Source organism: Pelmatolapia mariae, linkage group LG5 (assembly GCF_036321145.2).
Source record: "Pelmatolapia mariae isolate MD_Pm_ZW linkage group LG5, Pm_UMD_F_2, whole genome shotgun sequence".
NCBI classification, from domain to species: domain Eukaryota; kingdom Metazoa; phylum Chordata; class Actinopteri; order Cichliformes; family Cichlidae; genus Pelmatolapia; species Pelmatolapia mariae.
Window position 1 is genome coordinate 8,432,762 of NC_086231.1, and position 22,741 is coordinate 8,455,502.

The 22,741-nt window shown below is 36.3% G+C and overlaps 1 protein-coding gene across 1 annotated transcript; it reads right to left on the minus strand.

Annotated features, from left to right (window-relative positions):
• Positions 1 to 1,167: 1,167 nt before the first annotated feature.
• igfn1.4 (immunoglobulin like and fibronectin type III domain containing 1, tandem duplicate 4) lies at positions 1,168 to 15,726 on the minus strand. Its single transcript, XM_063472860.1, has 24 exons — positions 15,660 to 15,726; positions 12,061 to 12,123; positions 10,905 to 11,027; positions 10,386 to 10,525; positions 10,021 to 10,120; positions 9,731 to 9,812; positions 9,463 to 9,655; positions 9,176 to 9,289; positions 8,631 to 8,799; positions 8,259 to 8,531; positions 7,889 to 8,095; positions 7,625 to 7,687; positions 7,240 to 7,290; positions 5,778 to 5,893; positions 5,423 to 5,564; positions 5,038 to 5,331; positions 4,619 to 4,921; positions 4,181 to 4,360; positions 3,949 to 4,077; positions 3,762 to 3,841; positions 3,381 to 3,573; positions 2,911 to 3,207; positions 1,431 to 1,757; positions 1,168 to 1,341 (listed from the first exon to the last, which is right to left on the minus strand). The coding sequence occupies exons 2-24, from the start codon at positions 12,104 to 12,106 to the stop codon at positions 1,337 to 1,339; spliced, it is 3,627 nt and encodes a 1,208-aa protein (XP_063328930.1). The 5' UTR covers positions 12,107 to 12,123; positions 15,660 to 15,726; the 3' UTR covers positions 1,168 to 1,336.
• Positions 15,727 to 22,741: the final 7,015 nt, after the last annotated feature.

A 22,741-nucleotide genomic window follows, 5' to 3' on the forward strand; every position in this document is an offset into this window, starting at 1 on the left:
GATTTCAGCATATTCTCATTAATTACAATTACATTAGGGATGGTTGTTACCATACTCCATGGTTCAAGGTTCAGACTTATAATGCCTATAATTTCATTTTATAGGCAAACCATCTAACTTAAAGGTTTTGACTGGCAGCTTCACAAGGTCTATAGTAATATGATCACTGTACTATGGACTTTATTGGTCAATAAACCTTAACATGAGACATTTTATTTGGTAAAATAATCTCTAATTGAAATGAACGGATTGACTGTTCCAATAGGCCGCTTAATGTATCAGCAGAAATTCTCACAGCATGCCTTTGGTATTTGGGAGGTCACACTGTATCTGCTTTGGCATTATAAAAAGGTGGTTGCTCGTGGTGTTGGTGGTATGTTGGACTCTGTGTACTGAGCAGTGGTTAGCAGTCAGAGGTTAAACAAGCATGGCATATCAGCGCAGTTAGAATAGTTACTCTGACCTTTTTAAAGTAAATGACTCAACTGCAAGAAAACTCTGATGACATGAGTGGAGATGCACAGGAATATCACCACTGAGCTGACAATGGAAGGAAATGCGGTAAGGACTTTTACAAAATCTAGTAGACATTTACACAATTTCCTTAGGGATTAATAAAGTATTCTGATTCTGACACATGAAGCTGTGTTAATACAAGATCATTGCTGCATTATTTTACTCTATTCAGTAACTATACACTGCTAAATGAACAGGTTAGATCTAGTACAGTAACTATTCTGATTGTCAACATGGACTTCTTTCATAGTAGCTTTACAACACTAGATAAAATGCAAATCGATGTCTTTTTATTTAGATCTACATGAATAAGTATGTAAAGGAAATGGATATATGTGGGAATGAAATAAAATGTACACTTGGATCATAAGTGCTTAATGTAGAACTGTGACGTGCATGTTGTGATGGGCTCATAAATTGGAGCCATGTGGTGCTTGAAACCCATGCAATGCTTTGTATCAGTGAAAAATAGAAAAAGTTTTCAATAAAACAAGAATAAGTGAGAAGGCAAAACGCTGAGTACACATCAGTTTGTTGATTTATTGCGGTTACAATTTGACAGATGTTTTTATACTGAAGATTGCCACTTCACTCATTTTAATAGTTATTATTACCAGTGACAGGGTAACAATTGTAGATATTGCGCTTCAGACACATCAAATGAGTTTGCACTAAAAGCTCTTTTTTTTTTCTTCCCACACTTTGTATTGAAAGTATATTATTTCTGTTATATAGCAAACCAAAAAATCCGTTCATTTTATTTCTGTATTTTCCACAGGATCTCAGTAAGAAGAAAAGCTCCACAAAGGTTTGTTGCCAATTAATCTGTTCAGAAAAAAAAGCAAAACAATTATAAGAATAAACCCTTCATCACAAACTATAAAAATATAATAATACTCTTAAATAAAGCTTACCTCTGACAAAAATTTTAGCGGAACACTCTGCCTTGCCAAAAGAGTTAACTGCGACTACCTTATATTCCCCACTGTCCTTCGGCCGAACTCGGAGAATATACAGGGAGCAGACACCAAACGAGTTGGTGATGTAGTAATTATTGTCTGAGTTGATGCAGATGTCGTTCAGGTACCAGGATACAGTTGGGGTGGGATATCCTCTAACGGCACATGTCATAAAGAGTTGGTAACCTTTAGGTGGTGTGTGGACTTTCAAAGGGACCAAGATAGATGGAGGTCTCTCGAAGGAGACCTCTGTGGAAATAATTCCATTTGAAGTTACTGGAACTTAAAGAGAAGGAGTGTTCAAAGTTAGTATTTAAAGTCAGATTATAATAATGTCAATAAAGGTCCAAGAATATTTGCAAAATTCCTTCGTACTAATCATATTTCAAATAGCAGCATTATAACAATTTTACATATCCAGTGCAACCCTGAACTTTTCTTGATATGTGGTAGAGCTCAATGTGAGAATACATATCCTGCCAGCTCGCTAATGCAGTCTGTGCCTGTTTGTCTAGGAAATGTCAGAGTGAGCGAATGTAAGAATAATAATCATCTGAAGAAGTTGTCATAGTATGGCGTCCCACACATGATGCAGCTAAACAACTAAACAAACCCTTTATATTGTGTGCTAAATTTGAGAAAGGACAACTTCATAAGTGTGATGACTCTGCCCAGTCTGCCTGATGTGTGTTTTTAAGGTTGGCAGGGAATGAGGTAAGGTAGTTTCTGAGCAGGAGCACAATTGTTGGCTAATTGTTTTAAAGTGCATGGTAGCTATTGTTCTCTCTTGTCCCACCAGGTGAACATATATTTTGCTTACGTTTAATTTTGTTTTCTTTTTAAAGATCCAGGACTTTCGTTTTAGCTTAGAAAAATGTATTTCATTAAATTAAACTCCTTTATCTATTAGGCTCAGGAAGCATAAGTATACATTGGCATATTTAATAAAATGTATCCCATTCTTTTAAGAAAACTGACAAAACACATCACTCAAACAAATCAGAATAATGCAATCATTAACCAAGACATAGCAATAAAGAGAATGATGAGATGATTTCTGTTTTAAAAAATGTATATACTGTACTTTTAGTTCTTAATACAGTGTATTGTCCACTTTTAACTTGCAGTCTTTTATAATATGTTGGCCTGGGTTAGCCAGGCAGGTTTTAAATACACGAGGAGAACCTCAGAATCATTCTAATAGTTTGATTGTTCTTGATTGTTCAAATTATGGTACCTCTTACACTATTATTATTAATGTAGGGTGTGCCTACAGTGATGACAATATATTTTAAATGACGCAAAATGTATTTCATGAAAATGTTTGTTTCTGACAAATTAGCTGTTATGGTCACTGGAAAGCACCTAAATTATCAAACTAATGCACCCTATAGTTTAGTTCACCGTTATGGCATAATCAAAATAACTAACCCACCTTTATTGATGTTGATGCCCCATGTAGGTGACGGAGATGGATCTGACAGTCCCATATCATTCTTGGCATAGATTCGAAAATGGTACTCTATCCCAGGAAGGATGTTGCTAGCTGTGTATGTGTTAGTGAATAGACGGTCTGCTATAGTTTTCCAAACTCTGTTGAGGGAGTCATGTTGAGAAACCATGTAGTACAGGCGGTCATCAAGCTCCTGGTCTGGTGAGGGAGCCCATGATATCACTAGCTTTCCATGTACTGTTTGCTCTAGTTCCACAGGCCCTGGAACCTTGGGTTCATCTAGCAAAAAACAGAATAAGTTACAGAAAGTGGGATAATTATTTTGCTAATGCTCTGGTTCAGTTCGGCAAATTGAATAACAATATAGTCTATTATATATTTCACAAAGTACAGAAACTAGTAGTGACACAACCTGTTTTACATTAATCATAGGCTGATATCTATGTCCTTACCTGTGACTCTAAGGTCAATGTCAAATGAAGCCTCACCCACAGAGTTTTTGGCTTTAATAGTGTAGATGGCTGAATCCGAGCGCTTTGAATTGGGAATAACAAGCTGAGATGTTCCCTCTGTATTTATGATATTAATCCACGCAGATATTTGCTCGTCATCCTTCAGCCAAGTGATCTGAGGTGGAGGTTCAGCCTGAAGATATCGATATCGGATAAATTACCTTAAATGTGAGGCAAATCCTCCCTTGTCATGCTGTGCTGAACTTACAACTCAAAAAATATGACAAGGGAAGTAAATGCAGAAAATACTGGCAGGACAGATTTAAGAGTTATTAAGGGATGAAAAAATACTTGGAAACCTGATTTTAGGTTCATTCATACCTCAAAGCAAATTTTGACACGAGCAGAATTTCCTGCTCTGACAACAATGAAGTCCTCTGGATCCTTAAAACAAGGTCTCACTGGATAGAAAACACATAAAACATTCAAATTCATGCAGGAAAAAAATCACTGCTCTGGATAACTAAGGTAATCATTTATATTCACACTGAAGCATGTCAAGACTTACTGTTGGGATTCTTTGCACACACCATCGCAGATGGAGGGCTTGGATCTCCAGATCCTGACTCATTGATTGCTGTAACCCTGAACTCGTACTCTGAACCCTCAGAGATATCTTTGACTGCGTACTTTATGTCTGGAAAAATATGATTAATGTCAAGATAAAAGAGTCAATTTTTTGTTTTTAAGAAAGGTGCTAATTGTTCTTTAGGAGTAGAATTTTTTTTTGTTTTACAAACCTTCAATAGGTTCATTAACTGCATTTAGGGGAATCCACTGATTTGTGTCCTTCTTTCGTTTCTCTACTTGGTACCCAATGATCGGCACTCCTTTGTCATCCTCTGGAGGGGTCCAGGTCAAGTTGATACAGGTTTTTGAGGCACTTACCACTTTAGGAGCACCAGGAGGACCGGCGAGTACTAAAAAATAGTAAAAAGTCTAATTAATTAAATACTCTCATCATTAATATTTAGGACATACTTAAATTAATCAAAGACATATGCAAGCAGTTTCTCTTAAAGATAGAGCATCAATTCCAGCCATGATAAAATGTTAGATTTCTATAGTAGCTGTTCCAGTGATAAAGTATTTAAAGCAATCACAAAAGCTTATGTGAAGGCATTTTCATGTGGATTTGCTGAGAAACACTAAACACGACTTCATTTTTCTACACTCACTCATTATGCCAGCCATTATCCTTTCAGCTGTCTCCAGGGCATCACTAATACCCTCAGGGTTTTCTGCATAGATGCGATAGTTGTATTTCTTTCCATGTGTCACATTCCTGTCTCTGAAGGAGGTCTTGTCCGCTGAGACGTCTCCAAGTTTTGTCCACAGACTCTGTCCTGTCTGCTGCCGTTCTATAATGTAGTTGGTTACAGCAGATCCGCCATCGTCTTTGGGAGGGTTCCATTTAATCTCAATTATTGATGAGGTAGTTTCAACCGTCTTCACTGGACCCTCTGGTGGACCGGGTCGATCTAGATATCATGTTAAATTTTAAACATAAGTATGGGAGTTAACAAATATTAGAAAGTTTATTGATTTACCCTTTAGAAAGTCTCATTTTCTCATATATTTATCTTTGTTTCCATACCAAGCACAATAAGCTCAGATGTGGCCTCTATGGCTCCAAATGGGTTTTTCAGCTGGATCTTTATTTCCCCTGTGTCTATCCGCAGGCAGTCTCTGAACAACAGGCGGCTGTGATTGCGCTCCCTCACAATCTTAACTCCTCCTCCATCTTTCAGCTCAGTGCCATCCTTGAACCAGTTGACCTCCAAAGACTCCTGAGGAGCAAAGGGCATCTTGAAAGCAGCATTTTGTCCCGCTCTTACTATCACAGGTTTAGAGAACTTGTGAAGGTCATCTGGATCAAATTCAGGTACATCTATGAAACACAAAGCACAAGTCCATTTTAAAGCTCTGTAACTGTTTTGCCATTTAATAGAAGTGTAACAGCGAGAGAAAGTATATTATACCTCCAACTGTAACCTTCCCTTGTGTGCTGTGTTCCCCTGATGTAAACTGATAAACTCCAGAGCTGTCATCACTGCAGCTTTGAATTCTTAGCTCATGAGAATTTCCATCTTTGGTTATGGTGATCCCAGCACCTGAGTTTAACTAAAAAGGAAATTAAAAAAGCAAAAAAAAAAAAAAGCAAAGGGAAAGTACCTGATATGGCAATTTTGTTAACACAATTTGTTATATAAAATTAGTTAATGATAGAAACATACTGTAGGTAGAGTTTTCTTGTTTTTCATAGTACTGACTTATTCCAAATGCTATCTAAAATTGAAAAATATAGATTTAATAATACTTATTCATTGGCTTTACCTGCTTTCCATCTTTGAACCAGGTGCCATCACTGTCAATGTTCATCTTCACTTGCAATTCAGCTGATTTTCCTCGAAGGGCATAAATATTAGAAAGTCCAGAGGTAATTCCAGGCTCTAGGAAACATAAATGCAGTTAGAATCCTCTTGGCATTCTTTGTGACGAAGCTTTGTCTTTAAAACTGCATGCATATTGAATAAAAACAGAAAACATACAGTATTTAAACGTTTTATTTTTTAATTAATTTCAGTAAATAGCTGTTTAAATGAAGGCGAGAACTTTCTAGATGTTTTGGAAGGTTTTTCTGGAATTCTTCAATAGTTTGACAAGTTTGTGAAACAAACAAGTGGCCACATCTGGGGATGGCTGCAGTTACTGGCTCCAAAGACAAGAAAGTCCCTATAGACTCCCAACTTAAAATCCACTTTAGGCCTGAGTCTGTATAAGTCTGTATAACACAGACTGAAAATCATCAGTGAACCCCTGGTAACCACCAGTTGTTAGGGAAAATGTGTATTCCCTGACCAGCTTGTGAATAGTTGCTGCTAGATGAAATCATTCACAAAAGGGCTGCTGTACCAGACACCTTTTTGGAAATACTTGATAACAGATTCCTACTGTTGCCTATTTTTTATAGGAACTGTCTGCAAACACTAATGCTAAATAATCAGCAAGCGGTACTGAAAAACTTGAAAAAGTGCAACACAAGCTATATATGAAATATAAATATATATATGAATATATATATATATATATATAGAAATATATGACCAGTGTACTTGTCAACAAGGGTTCCTCCACCAAGTACTAAGTTTTTTTTTTTCTTGGGTATCAAATACTTATTTCACTCAATGAGTTCCAGACCAAGGGCGATTGTAGGTCATTTTTCTTCCATTTCCTAATAATTGCACCAACAGTTGTCACATTCTTACCAAGCTTCTTGTTGATGGTCTCATGGCACATTCTAGCCTTTAGCAGGTTTTATTGATTCACTGATTGAGTTGTAAGGGACCAAATATTATTTCGCTCAATGACATGAAAATCCGTTTAGAACTTTTATGTCATGCGTTTTGTTTTTTTGTTTTTTTGTGTGTTTTTTTTCCCTCTCTGGATTTTTGGTTGATATTCTATCTAATTAAAATCTATCTGCATTAAAAAAGTAAGCAGGGGTTCGAATAAATCGTACATTGATGTTAATGTGTTATTTTTTACACTTCTGTTAAAGTTGTGTAAGCTACTATATAGATATTTTATTAGTCTTTCTATATTGTTAGTACTGTAGTGCTTTTTCAGTTTTAAATATCTGGCACACCTGCATATGCAAGTGGTTGATTTAGCATTTCACCACCACTGGTTTCCTCAGGTGAGTGGCCTGATGGCAATAACAACAATACGTGATTTAAACTTGTTTTTTCTTCTGCTTATTATCCTGACTGTTTTCTTTTTTTTTTTTTAATCTTACCGCTCCTGAAGTCTGTGGCAGCTTCTCGTTTTGATGTTTCATCTGAAGAACCTATGTGCGATCACAGACAGTATGACAATGCTATTATTATTATTCTTTGTTTATGGATGAATTCAATGACTTGCAACTCAGTTTCAGTACTTTTATTTTGTCATTATAAGAATAATGATTTTACAACATCAAAAAAAGGTAAAGTCAGCTAAAATCTATCCTTGAAGAGGTAGTTACATAATGAACTGATTACATTATGAAGTTCAGCCAAAATATTACTGTGACCTCACTAGCAGTTTATATTTATATTTTGGCAAATGTTTACATAAATAATACTTTTAAATAGTTAGATGTAAGAAGGACTTTAGTTCTCAAAGTAATTTTAGGATCTTACCAGTGGTTGTTGCCTCCACAACTGGTGGATGTGAACCTGTCATTGTTGGTTCATTTACCACTCCTCATCAACCATAAAAAAAACAAGTCAGAGGTTAATAGATTAACACATTATAATTACCCATACAATAACAAAAGTTGACTTACCACATAAACAACATAATATTCATATGAAAAGGTACATCACACTTATCTAAAATGACATTTTCTCTCTCTTGGTTAATGTGGTTAATGTTCATTTAAAACCACTTCTGGGCATTCTTACTTGGTTTGGAAGCTGCAGATCCAGCCACAACTGGAGTGTTAGTGGGTGCAGCCTCTTCAGAAGCTTTCATTTGCTCTTTTCTTTCCTCTTTCTCCTTTTCTAGTTTTGCTTGTTGCTCTTTGGCAATTTCCTGTAAATCCTGCCCAGATCCCCCTGCCCTTGTTGTTTTCCTTGCTGTCTTTTTACCCTTTTGTGCATCTTTATCAGCTGAATTGGGAAAGACAATTAGATTTGTGACAGTGTGCACTTAAAAAATGTATTTTATGTCATGAACTCAATAATAGATTAAATTAATCTAATCTTTCAAAAAATATTGTCAGTTAATTATATCATATATTATTAGATAGCCTTTTGGTGGGAGATAATATACCTTCAATGACAAGCCAAGCACTGCAAGATTTTATCCCTGCACAGGCACAATAAATTCCTTTATCTGCCACCATGCAGTCTTTAACCACCAGCCTGTGAATGAGCTTGTCTTCTGAAACCTCAATGTCATATTTATCTCCTTGTTCCAGTGGCATATTTTTGCCAAACCACAAAATCTTAGAAAAGGGGTTTGACAAGACACACTCAAACATGGCATCTTCTCTCTCTTTTGCCTTTACTTCCTGAATCTTCACCAAGAAATCCACCATGGGGACTGAAAAATAAGACATTTGTTTATTATTCTACATTATACATGAATTTATTTCAACATCGTTCATTTTGTTGTGTCATGTGCAATTGTAAAAATGCTTACTTTTAAAATCAGTGGAAAACATATTGACATCCTCGACATCCAACTGGTACAGCCCGGCATCCTCTGGCATTAGGTCTCTCATGCTGAAAATGTACCTTTTTCCAATTTGCTTAAGGCTGTGCTTGAGCTTATCGCCCAGTTCTTTTGTGTAAGGGATCATTTCACCATCCTGTGGAGTGTGTATATACATAGATTGTTATTTTCATATATTTTTGTACTTGCATAGCACGATGTAGCTGCAAGACAATAGCAAAACAAAACAAAAAAAGGTCTTATTTGTTTAAATATTGATAGCATTATAATAGGATTTCATCAAAATAAAAAAGTAAAAACTCAGTACCATAGCTGCATATCTAATGTTTAAACATAAACAATTAATTCAAAAGTGGTTGTCTGGTACACATCATCTAATCATCTTGATGTATCTTTGCAAGCACTGGTCATATTATAGCTGTGATATTTTGGGGTGGTCCTAGGTAGTGACTCTATTCCTTGTTTTCTTCTATTATGGTTTAGTAAAGTTAGGACTTCATTCTATCACTTACCTTGTACAGGTATATAGACCTGCTTTGTTCAATGAGGTCCATGTCTATCTCAAAGGATGCAGTGCCATCTGCATTGACCTGAATAGGTCTCAGATTAGAGAGGCTTTTGACGAACTGGGACAAAAACAGAGGAAGTAATAAAAGGAAAGCAAACAGACATTTTTTTTTGCAACTAAATAGCTTTATTTATTTTTTTCAAGAATAAACTTATAAACAAGTTTAAGCTTGTATAGTCAACATCAAGCCTCATAAAGGAAATAAAAAAAATTATGAACCAAATCACAGACCTGTGCTTGTTCTTCCTCCCTTTCTTTCTTCATTTCGTTTAATTTCTTGAGCATCCAACGATAGTCAGTTACCCCAAACTCTGCACAGATTCCCTCATAATCTTTCTTGTCAGCGCTAAGTAAAATCTCCCAAAATTTTGGATCTATTTCTCCCTCTTTTTTCTCAGGTTGCTCGGATTTGGGACGAACCTTGCTGGAAATGGATATAGTAAACAATTTGTAAATCTATAGATGACGCATGGTGATCAGTAGACTACCTCAATCCTACCTTTTCCTTTTTAGAACAGTCTTAAAATCCCCTTCTATTGCATCAGCTGCTTGCTTTTGGGCTTTGTCCTTTTTAAAACCCACTAGAAAGTAAAAAAAAAAAAAGATGAATCATTATCAACTATGTAGGAAAAGGACATATGGTAATGCAATGACAGAAATGGCCTTAAGTGTAGAAGTAGCAAAGTATCAAATTTGGCCGAATCTGCGTGCAGACTCAAATACATGCATATTTAATAACTCTATGATTGCTTTTCATCTCCATATCTATACAAAGCAATTAGTCCTTACCTTCAATCACATTTAAAACAACTGTGACCATGGCTTGTCCATATTCATTTGTGGCGAAGCATTTGTAGGTATCTGCTTGATCTGGGGCAACATTTGGCATCTGGACAGTAAAAGATATACTGAGTGTAATGGACCTAGATAATTAACAACCAAATGTGTTAAATTTCATTTTGATCTAATTTATCACAATTCACGGTGTGGAAGTCGATAATGTGGTTATTATTGAGATTTGTATAACTGCACTTTTTGTAACAAAGATTATTTACCTTTGATGTAATCAAATATCTTTGTCTTCTAGCTTGTGTTTACATTATCTGCTTCTCCTTTATGTGAACATGTTGCTTTAGTTTTACTGTATCACTTGCCTCAAATGTATGCTCATTGGAAGTGGAATCGTATTTACTCTGGTACCGGGAAGTATCAGACACATCTCCGTTATTTCTGCTCCATGTTACAGTTGGCGTTGGGTCTCCAATGACAATGGCTTTAAAGAAAGCAAATTTCCCTGTTTTAAAAAAAAAAAAAAAAAAAAAGACAGGTCACTCCCTGGAGACAGTGAAGAGATCCAAATATATACTGTGACATTTAGTATGGATATTAAATTGAAATGGGTGAACAGTACCTGTTAATGCATTCACATTACAGATTACAGAGGCAAAGTGATCATTTGTGTTATGCAGAATATATTTGGTAACATTGTCACTTCTGCAGATGTTTAGTCATGGTTTATGCAATTCTACTGATACAGGCTTCTTGGCAGAGACTTTTTCTTTGGGCAAATTGAATTGATCTAATCCATTTAGCAGAATCACATATTTCCTTGGGATGTTTTTTCCCCTGAATATTAATGTTTAAAATTATTATTTTTATGCTATGAAACATACCCTCTTGGATGGTCAAAGCAATTGGCTTGCGGGTGAAGTCTGGATGGCTCTTTCCCTCTGGCAGCGTCTCGATAAACTGTGTAATCATCACTCCAGGGACCTTAGATTTTTTCTTGATCCCAACTGTCAAGCATTGGAAAATGAAATGTCAGTGGCAATACATGTGACACTCGGAGCAAGGAAAAGGATGAAAATCATAGCCGTAATTGTATTCACCATCAAAATCTGTTGTTTTGTAAGCAAGCCCCCTTAAACCATTGCTGAAAACACATTCTATTACTTGACATTTTAAAATGTTAATGTTACTCAGCTTATCACCACTCTGAGTTATATACTAAATGTAGTAGCTTTTGCGTTTCAGTCAGATTTACCTCTTTTACATCTTCTGTATGAATCCATATTTAAAATTCAGCCTGAGAACAGATATTTAGTAATGCATCTACATATTCACACAAATTACATGCATATCAAGAAATTCATTGCATATGAGTTCTTGATGCCTTCATGAGCAGTAGGTAGATAAATGGCTAACATTTTTTTCTTCTGTTGCTTTCTTTACCTTCTTCACCACTGTAGTTCTCTGCAGCAGGAGCTCATAAGGCATATGTTAAGAAGAATGTACTGCATGTATCAGCATAGTAGTAACATTGGATTCGACTTAAAAGTTTAACTGACTCAAAAAACAAACAAACAAGCTAACAAAATAAATAAATAAATAAATTGACCTGCAGAATATTTAATGAATAGTTATGCTATATAACTATTTAGAAAGTAGTAGCAATATATAATCTGCACTGTAACGGTTACAGTACACATTTCCTATATTGCTACTGCTTATCAATGAACATGTGCTTGCTTAAAACTGTGATATTGTCTGCCTGATGTATGGTATAGTCTTAGTAATAGGAGGAATTTAATAGACAATGTACATTCATGACTAGCAGATAAATTCAGAATTATGCAAATATACCTAATTTAATAATTTCCCCTCTAGATTCATAGTACTTATTTAATTTGGTTACCACTTGCATGTTGCAGATTGATGTTGAAATTAGAATAATAAAGCAAAAATCATTTGTTGAAATTTGTACAGACAGTGTTTTGCTAGTCGATTATTCTGTAGTGCCACTAATAGACAGTTATATGTAGTGCTCACCTTGGCCAGCGGCTGTCCCATCTGTCACTTTTGATTTTCTAATCATCTTGGGTCTTTTGATTCCTGAATGGATTCAGCAAGAATTGGGGAAAAAAGTTAATTTATTTAGGAAACATAAAACAATATTTTCAGTGTACTAATTTATTAAAATAGCAGGAGCATTTTTTAGTTTTGTATTACTGTATTATTGAGTATTATTAAGTATTATTAAAAGAAATTGTTTAAAGGTTCAGTTGAAATTGAGACTCAAAAGTTATCTGGCACCGAACAGCTTAAGAGAGGCGTTGCGAGATGTGACCCACCTTTCATTAAATCATTATGTGCAGGAAAGTTTGGCCATGTTTGAAAATGTTCTTCTTTAGAAACTACAAAATGTACAAATTGTGAGTTTTTTGTTTTTGTGTTTTTTCTGGGGGACTGATTAATTGAGGACAAATTCAAAACAAAGAAGGATTAAAAATGTAGAACCTGTTATGAGAAATACTGTGACTGGAGACAAATTCAGACTGTTAATACACGGCAAAAGACACAGAACACGGACATCTGTTTCTGCATGTCGTCTAACTCTTGCCCTATGCCAAGAGTAATTAAAGTAAGGAAAGCAACTTTTTAAGTATAGCTGAGGAAAAGCCAAGATTTCTTACTCACTTTATGACATTATTGTGTAAACTATTATTAATTTGGAGTTTTCTTCTTCTGACGTTAAAATATAGCAAGCTGACGTGTTGTTTAAATGATTACATGCTTATCAAATTCACATTTTTATGATCTTAAAGATCCATTCACAGCAAAGTATCTCTACATGGCTTTCATTACCCACATGATTGCTATACTTAGAATGACAAATGTCACTTGACTAAAATAGACTGAACATTAATTTTAATGGATTCAGTGTTGCTGGGGCTTAAGGGGATTTGCAGAAATGTTAATATTTTGTTAGAACATTAATGCATAATTGCAGGAATTAGATATTTTTATCAGTGCTGGTTTTAAGAAAGATAAGATTGTATGAAATGATATGAAAACTAACAAATTCTGTCAATAAATCATTTTATAACCATCACTCTGGTTGAAATAAGTGATAAGCTAATGTATTTATTTATTACTTTTATGGGTTTTTTCTTGTTTTTTGTTGTTTTGTTTTTTTGTTTGTTTTTTGTTGTTTATGTTGAGAAACATCAGCTTGATATATTTTATAATGACAGGAAGAGATCTGGGATTATATACTGTTTAGTATAGTATGCTGAGACTGTCAAAGCTGTCAGTCAAAACAAAGTCTGACGAAAAAAAAAATAAGAGAAAAAAGAAAAACTGTACATGACTATAGGTTTAAACATGAAAATATTGCTTGTATCTCTAATTTTATATACTGTAAAAAATGTCATTTGACAGAGAAATGCTAATGTTCCCAAATGTTAAATGTTCCCTCTTACACTTTAGTAGTTTCATCATCACACCTACATATACTGTAGTTTTTAGTTTGGTTAGAATTTTTTTTTAATCTGTGGAGAGGGAATTTTTACAGAAATTGTAAATTCCTGTTGCTAGTGTTATGAAATGAGTTGCTTTGAGTGGATGTGAGTCACAGTTGATGAAAATTTGTTTCCCCAAACTCAATGTTTCCAGAGCACTTTAGTTCGACCCATTTCCTGTGTCCGAGGACCAGTTAAAAGTTCAACTAACAGCTGTTTGACACTGTGGGCTGCGTTGAACTTTATGTCCAAATGAAATAACCTGTTTGATGTGTCAGTGCACAATGCAGTACACAGTACAGAGCTAATGTTCTGAATCATTGATCTAACAGCAGGGAAGGGTGTAAGATGTCTACAGCTGTTATGGCAAAATCCACCAAACTGTGTAAAGCTCTTTCACATAGGTGTGAACAAGAAAATAAACTGTTTCTGAATGCCTGAGTAACTTGACTAATCATCATAATTTTTCAGTCTGTATAGCTCTACATTGTTGCTGATTAATTAGATACACTGACTTTATATTTCAGATATGTGTGACATCTTTAATTCTCATGTATAGTATTTGCACAAACCTAGCACATCCCGGTATAGACACGTGATATTCTAGGGTTTCAGCGCTTCATGGCTGTTGGAAGATGAGAAAACTGGACTGTCATATGATAGGTCACATGCCACATAAAACTGTGAACATCCCATCTTGCACATCTTAATATGCTTGTAAATCACTTTTGACAGGATAATGTCAAACTGAGGTGAAACTTTTTCAGTCTAGCAAATTAAATCACTATAGATTACCACATTTTCTATCTATGGTCACAAAACAGATAACCTTCATAGTCAGTCTTTTTTAATTTTTGGTGCATTTACTTATGATTATAGCAGCAACTAAATGGTGAAAAGACTTTAAATATTTTAAAGTATTCAGTAAATATAACAGAAAATGGTTATTGCTAAGCACATTGTTGTATTCTTGTATTCTTAGGATAAATGGGATGAGATTAAGCCCATAACTTGAGACCCCATTATGGTTGTTCTGCAAAGTTATTTTATGGTCAGAAAAGCCTTTGAGATTTAGATTTTTTTTATTTTTTTGCTCTAGAAATTATTTTTTTGTGTACTTGGCTTCCAACACACTCCTTACACAACAAGTTTAGGACTCCTTGCTGTGTGAGTTGTTTTTATAGGATATATATCGCCTTTGCTGATGTTAACTTGTCGATGTTAATGCCACCAGCTGCTTCTCTGACTGGAGATGAAATACAGTACGGGATAGTATACTCAGAGACTGAGAGCATCATAAAGATGATTAAAAGGGGGAGACTGTGAGGGGCATGTTCAGAAAGCATGTGGCTATCTACGGAGATGACGCTGATGCCAGTAGCTTAGAGTGCCAGGTTTGCTTAAATTGAATTTTTCCAGAATTTCACCATAAGCTATTTTGTATTTTTATGCAGCTCATTTATCTATTTAAATCTTCATTTAAAACTTTGAGGGGCCATAAATTGATAAGCTGATGGATGAAAAATTAATAGAGCAGATTAGAGTAACTATTCATGAAGAAAAATTAAAGCTAGGAGTTTTAAAAAAATAACATGCTCTCAAAAGGATGATTCTTGGTTTTAGGTATAGCTGTGAAATTTTCAAAGTTTTCTATGTGCAAGAACATAGGGGAAAGTTATGAGTAGTAAGGATTTTTTGCCAACTGGCTACAATTATATACAAGATCTGGAAATCACATAAAGTTAATTTTATTTGAACTCATGTAAGCAGTTACTTTTGTATCCTGACGTGCATTATTGTTGCATTTTCAAAATTTTTGAAAAACCTTTTGAAATGCATATTTAATGAAACATAGGAGCTGAGTAATTAGACAACAACTTCACTGTACTTAAATAATGTGAATGATGGAAAATTAAACCACTTTCATGTGCACAACAAAGAACTTTTATTAATTCAGCTCAGTTGTGTTTATAGGCAAACACTTTGCACAGTTTATCACATGGACTTACTGTTATCTTTAAGATTTAATATGGCCCAGAACTGAGTGTTAAAAACTAGAGCCATGTCTTAATACTTAACACCTTCATCTAAGACTGGTGATGTATATAAGATGAATGATGAACTCACCACAGTACTCCTGTGATCCTGTTCAGTGGTGCTGCTTCCCTGGCTGATATTCGAGTGTTGCCTCCCTGGTCTACAAGCTATTAAATCCTTACAGGAATGCCAATGACTCTGCGACAAGCTCCCACGTTGTCAGACACAGTGCCTGCCAAGAAAGGGGATTGCTTTTTTGTTTTTGGCATAAATCACAACCTCTAGATAGGAAGACGGAAAGCCAAGGCTGCCTGCAAGCCTTGTGCTGAGATGACCATAACTGGGACTTCTTGTTGACAAATGCATAAGCTTCCTCATTCATTTACTGTGAATGACACACCTAAAAATGAATCTTGTTATGATCACACATACCACTTTTACAAGACTTTACATTTTACATTCTCCCTGTTTCAGTTCCTTTATTCTCTCCCTTTCACACATTGTTACAGATCATTTAGAAATACTCAACTAAGCAAGTGTGTACACTAGTGTTAAAGTCTTCAGCCACCCCCATTACTTTATACTTAGCTTAAAAAATGGGAAATACAACTGTGACCACTACAACCTTCTTACATGCAGCTGACAGCCTCACACCCTCTAGTATTTATTCTTCAGTATTTGAATAGGCTTAATTAGCCACATGACTTGGTAGTAATGCTCTGAGAGGACTATAGGTGAGCTTTCTTCTGGGATGGTTGAACTAAAAGGGCCAAATGATAACAAATATGCATGGAAAAACAATAATATATACCAAACTATATTCTTTATATACGTTGCTGCACAGGAAGGGTGGAGGTCACTGACAGATTTTTTTTCCTCCTCATCTTTTGCCCGAGAGCCTTCTAGTGAGCCCTGTGCTCACTGTCTGGCACCATGGAGCCCGATTGGCATTTGCCATAGAATACCAGAACTGGCAGGTCCACCACTGGCACCTCATACTGTTTACAGACATAAAAGGGTGTGGAGAAGCTGTTGAGAACATTCTGCCTGTAACATCATTCAGCATGACCTGTTTGGGAGTGGGTCAGTCATGGTCTGGGGAGTCATACTGTATCCTTTCAGGGATGCACAGACCTCTGCAGATCTGGATTTTTGGGGTGTCTTTGATTTCAGACCCCCATAGATTGATAATTTTCAGTGCAGTAAATTATGTAGGATCTTTTCATTCCTATTACCCATTCCATAATGGGGGGGGGGATTCCTGCGATGAAGGTGATTCCTTTTAATTGAGCAGTGTATTAACCTACAAGGACAGCTTTTCTGTTGATCTGATGTCATTAAAATTTCTTCTTCTTTTTTTTTTATGAATCAGCTTTGAGAGGGTGGGAAATCCTCTGAGGAATTAAAGTACTGCTCTTTCCAAACAGGACAGTCATCATTCCAGTCGTCAGATCAGGACAGTCATCAGATGACAGGACAGTCATCATTCCCACGAATTACGACTGTATTATTTCCATTGTTTCTGTATTTAGTAACAATGCAATTCTAAGTAGTTGAACTACACTGTTACCTCCAATTGATGTTGTTTTATACATCCAAAAGAATGTTTAATAGGGTAATTTTGTATTGAACAAGAATTGTAAAACTACTTTTAACACATCACAGAAAATTAACTTTTTTTAATTAGTAGAAATATCTTTTCTGTTTAATGCACTTACCACCTTGGGGCTGTTTACTTACATGTTCGGAGTCATTCTGACTTATCATGGAGTCAGGGTTGTTGGCACTTTAGACCACTGCCCAGTTATTGTGGTACCATAATAACAGAGTTATGCTCAGTCTGAGCATGAACGTGTGTGTGTGTTCAAGATGTTTAATAAAAGTCGGATGTGTGACACAAGAACTATGAGGTTCTCAGACAGTGAAAGCTGATATGAGAGGCTTGATGGGCTTGACGGCATTTATTGTGAAAGGTCACAAAAGTCAGAAGCTTCAAATTCTACCCTCCAAAACAATGATGAAACAAGCTAAAATTGCACAAAGCAGTATAGTCTGAACAAAGGTAGTTCTATCTGTGTGTTACCATCACTTTTCAAAAGGTTTTTCTCCCTTTTTCATTTAAATGCATAATACGTCAGTATACTTAGTATAATAGAACTACAGTTAAATGGCTGAAAGAAAAATCATTTATGGTATATATTTTTATGTTCTCAAATGAGTGCTTATTTTAGGTTGTTAAATTAAGGGAATGCTTTTGTTCCTTACTGCATTACTACAGAGAATTTCTATATCCCATTGGGATGTGGTTATAGGCTTCCAAATGTCAAAGCCTAATACAGTAAACTCCTACTAATGAGGTGTGCCACTAATAATAGGATACCGTGTGGCTACTGATAATGTTTGCATGTCTTAGCACTTTATAAAAGAGGTATAGTTATTTCACGGTTGTACTTTGACATCCAGATGAAATTGTATCACTTGTGATTTTCCCTATCAACTTGCAACACCAGAGTAAAAGATAAATTTGAAGCCAGGCTTGTATTTTCACACAGTATACACAGGTTTGTAGGAAAACTGAATGTTTTTGCAGTAAACAGTGTTTAAAAAAACACATCTAACATTATTGGTGGTTTAAAATAGCATATCTATATTGTCTTTGTTTTAAAATCCCTTCCCAGGCACCTTAACGCCCACTCACATGCTGGGCCATTTGACCTCAGGAAATCACATGATAGGGTGGGGCTAGGTTTCACAGCGGGTTCACCCGAAGCCTTGGCTGATTGTGACCCACACCCGTTTTCACACCTTGGCTCGTGTGATTAGGTGGAGGATCAATAGGGGATCCATGCCCCCCTTGGGGGACACTCCCATAGGGCTTTAAAAATCTGGGACTCCACCATCTGCTCTTAGAACTGAAGAAGCTTCTTGAATGAGAGGTGAAATGTCTTGAAGAAAATTAAAGAAGTCCAGATGCTTTTCTTTCAAAGCTCTTTAGATTGTCTTTGGGGGTTTTCACACCACTTTTGTTCAAATGCAGCATTTTGCGATGTTCTAGACATCAAGTTTCTCAAGAGTATTAAATGCAAGTATTAAAACAATCCTTATATTATAATTGTAGCACAATTTTTTTTTTTTTTGCACAGTGAACTCCGAGCCAATGTTTAAACATGAAAATCTAAAAGAATTATTGGTAAACTATATAAACTATAAAAGATAAAAGCCTGAAATATTTACTGATTTACTGATAGAAAAAGACAAAAAAACAACTTCACATTGCAAAAAGAGTTTGATGATTGGCGATGGAATGACCCAGGTCTTGAAAATAAAAGAAAACATTCACATATTGAACTAAATTGTTCAGAGTACTATCAGGACTACTAATATTTTGTTTTGTAGTTCAACTGATATTTGCTCATTGTAGTGTGACAGTTGAATGAAAATTTGCATTTTCTTCATTTTTGTGTCTAAGAATTTCATGTTAAAAAGTATTTTACTTGCTTTATTTTACAATATTGTGTAATTCAACAAGATATAATTCAGAAGTTGACTTTTGCAATTTCAAGTTTTTGATTTATGTATCCTCAAATATGGGACTTTCAGTAGTGCTGATATAACCAATATTTAGACATTTTTGATACATTTGTCCGAAATTACAGATTCACATACAGATTTACTGGTAAGAAAAACCAGTAAAAATTCAAGCTATTATCTTTAATGCTTTCTGAGATATTCATGGTCAGGCATTGCCTTAAATTTCAGTGTGTGAAAAATGGGTCATTTATTTATTTGTATACTGGCTACGGATACTGACTACGGAAAGAAGCAATGGTCACCCACCTCCTTCACATGGATTTCAATTCAATTTTATTTATATAGCGCCAAATCACAACAGCAGTTGCCTCAAGGCGCTTTATATTGTACAGCTGATCCAACAATAATAGAGTCAGAGAAAAAACAAACAATCATATGACCCTCTATGAGCAAGCACTTTGGCGACAGTGGGAAGGAAAAACTCCCTTTTAACAGGAAGAAACCTCTGGTAGAACCAGGTTCAGGGAGGGGCGGCGATCTGCTGCGACCGGTTGGGGTGAGAGAAGGAAGACAGGATGAAAGACATGCTGTGGAAGAGAGACAGAGATTAATAACAGATATGATTCAGTGCAGAGAGGTCTATTAACACATAGTGAGTGAGAAAGGTGACTGGAAAGGAAAAACTCAATGCATCATGGGAATCCCCCGGCAGCCTACGTCTATTGCAGCATAACTAAGGGAGGATTCAGGGTCACCTGGTCCAGCCCTAACTATATGCTCTACCAAAAAGTTTTAAGCCTAATCTTAAAAGCAGAGATAGTGTCTGTCTCCCGAATCCAAACTGGAAGCTGGTTCCACAGAAGAGGGGCCTGAAAACTGAAGGCTCTGCCTCCCATTCTACTTTTAAATACTCTAGGAACAACAAGTAAGCCAGCAGTGTGAGAGCGAATTGCTCTAATGGGTGATATGGCACTACAAGGTCATTAAGATAAGATGGGGCCTGATTATTTAAGACCTTGTATGTGAGGAGCAGGATTTTGAATTCAATTCTGGGTTTAACAGGAAGCCAATGAAGGGAAGCCAATACTTGAGAAATATGCTCTCTCTTTCTAGTCCCTGTCACTACTCTTGCTGCAGCATTTTGGATTAACTGAAGGCTTTTCAGGGAGTTTTTAGGACATCCTGATAGTAATGAATTACAGTAGTCCAGCCTAGAAGTACTAAATGCGTGAACTAGTTTTGTGGGGATCCCACAGGCAAATGGGAACCATGAAGAGGCCGCTAGGAAAGCTGCAACCACCAAGTACCTGCAGAGGGTGAGACAAGTCCTGAGAAGTGAACAGTAAGAACAAGATCCAGGCTATCAACACCTACACCCTGCCTGTGATCAGGTACCCTGCTGGGATAATAGGGCTTTGGAGTTGACGTCACACTGCAATGCATTGTGGGGGCGCGGCACCATTTTAGCAGGCCACGAATCAAAACAAACACACTGTGTTGGAAGGAAGATTGCTACGAACCATACTTAAAAGCAATGTTCCCTCTAATTTTTCACGTGTCTGAGCGAACACACAAACTCCCTGAGCGATCCCTTGGACCACTGTGAGCAACAGCAGACGTGTGCACTGTGGTCACGCCAGCATCGAATCCATCCAAGTTACATGGTTTATTAAAATAATCAAATTACAGCATTTACATTTGTGTTAGACTACTTTTAATTAACTGCTTTAGCCCACTTACAATGAAAATGTAAAAAAAAAAATCTTGTTCATGACCTGTGTAGTATGTTAACACTATTGGAAGTAAAAATTTACTTGAACACCAATTTTGAAAACAACTTTCTTTTTTTTTTTTTTTTAAATAAAGCTCTGACTTGTATTATGAGTCTGTGGTCTGGGAGAGAGTCCTGTAACTCTGTCTGCAAAATACAGTATATAATGACCAATGCTGGGCAATTAATTATATAGTTACTTCTTTAAAAAAAAGTAACTGAGTTTTGCAAACAAAGTTTTTTGCAGCTATTTTTTTAAATGCAGCCAAGGTGTTTTTAAATAAACATTTCAAACTATTTACAGAACAATCAGCTGTTCTGCATCAAATCTGATGCCACACAAATTATTTGTGCCACTCCAAAAAATAATTTCTGTCCACTATGAGATAAAGGAGAACAACAGCCTGATACCTGCAGGCCTGACAACAGGAGATGTATCACTCCTGTAACACCTGTAACATTCAGCAGTCGCCTCATTGTTCTGACACACTCAACAAAAACTACACTACACACTAACTACACAAGATTTGCGCTAAACGTCTCAAATCTCTCACATCTTAAAACACCGCCGTCACTCCTAAAACTTCCCCCCGTTACTTAACAACTAGATGCCACGTTGCCATATCATTTTTTTGATTGGTCGACATGGTACTTTTTTGGACGAATAGGAAAGGGGGGTGGAGTTTGTTTTTGCTCACAGGCTGAGAGTGCTTTCGAGCGTTTTCCTTATAAAACGCCGTTTTTACCGTTTCTTCCCGCAGTAAATATAAACAACGATAGTATTCAGGAAGAAAACCAAACATTGCATATATTTTTATCATAACTCTGGTTTTACGTGGCCTATCAACACAATTTAAAAACTGGTATAAAGTCCACACTTTTCCCGTCAGTTGTTCCGTCTGTCCTACTCACATCTCCAATGGTTGTACACGTTGTCATTAACGTGGCTTCACTCCACATCAGTCACGCCGCTTTGCTAGCTAAAACACCGGTGTCGCATATAAGGACGCTGTCATAGCCTGTCAGCGACGTTGATTAGCTGCGTATATACGAATGTAAATCGCATTATTGGCTGGACTATGGGATAAGGTGGCATCGTTCTAATCCCATACGGGAGCAGCCAGTCACTTACTGACTAACACTGCAAAACAGAATTGTTAAAGTATTAATTTTAATTTCAAATCAGGTTAGATTTTTTTGTGCGCAACACAGATTTTCTGTGCGCAGAGACCGTGCCAGCAGTGCGCAATTGCGCACGTGCGCAGCTTAGAGGGAACATTGCTTAAAAGCATCTCAAAAGAAAAAGGACGGTATAGAGACAGGTGGCGTCCGGATGCAAAGAGACGGTACTTGCAAAAAAGAGCGTGCATTGGAAATGTGGACCCATATGAAATATGGCAGTGGAGTAGAAACCCTGAAGACCAACCGCTATTGACTTAGCCTGATATATTTTCGTACCTTGTCTGTGGAGTCAGCGCATACACAGCGAACCAATTTCTCAATTATAAATGTCTGGAGGCGCACATCCAATTCACCAAGGATTAGGTACAAGATTTTGGCTTTTTTTTTAAGCCTCCACGTTGTGAATTTGCCGTCATTCAAACAAAGGTAAGTCAGGTTGAGTACTGCGAGTAAAATGCGTTTGATTTCCCTCCGATCATTCAGATTAGTGCAAGCATAAATTCATTCATGAGGGGGAAATTGAGAACATGTTGAGGCTCTGTTAGATACATAACATAGTGAGGTCAGTGCATTGATGTGACATTGTCCTGAAGGATTTAGTCATTCTCTATGGTTAAAGAAATTGCACTAATTAATTCATATTTATTATAAATAATCCTACTTACACATCTTGCTTCCGTGTGTGTGC

Coding starts and splice junctions, on each gene's coding strand:
- igfn1.4 (XM_063472860.1), bottom strand. CDS start 12,106: ATGATTAGAAAATCAAAAGTGACAGATGGGACAGCCGCTGGCCAAG. Junction 8,800..9,175: donor GGTCTATATACCTGTACAAG/GTAAGTGATAGA, acceptor CACACTCCACAG/GATGGTGAAATGATCCCTTA. Junction 5,565..5,777: donor GGTTCAAAGATGGAAAGCAG/GTAAAGCCAATG, acceptor TTTCCTTTTTAG/TTAAACTCAGGTGCTGGGAT.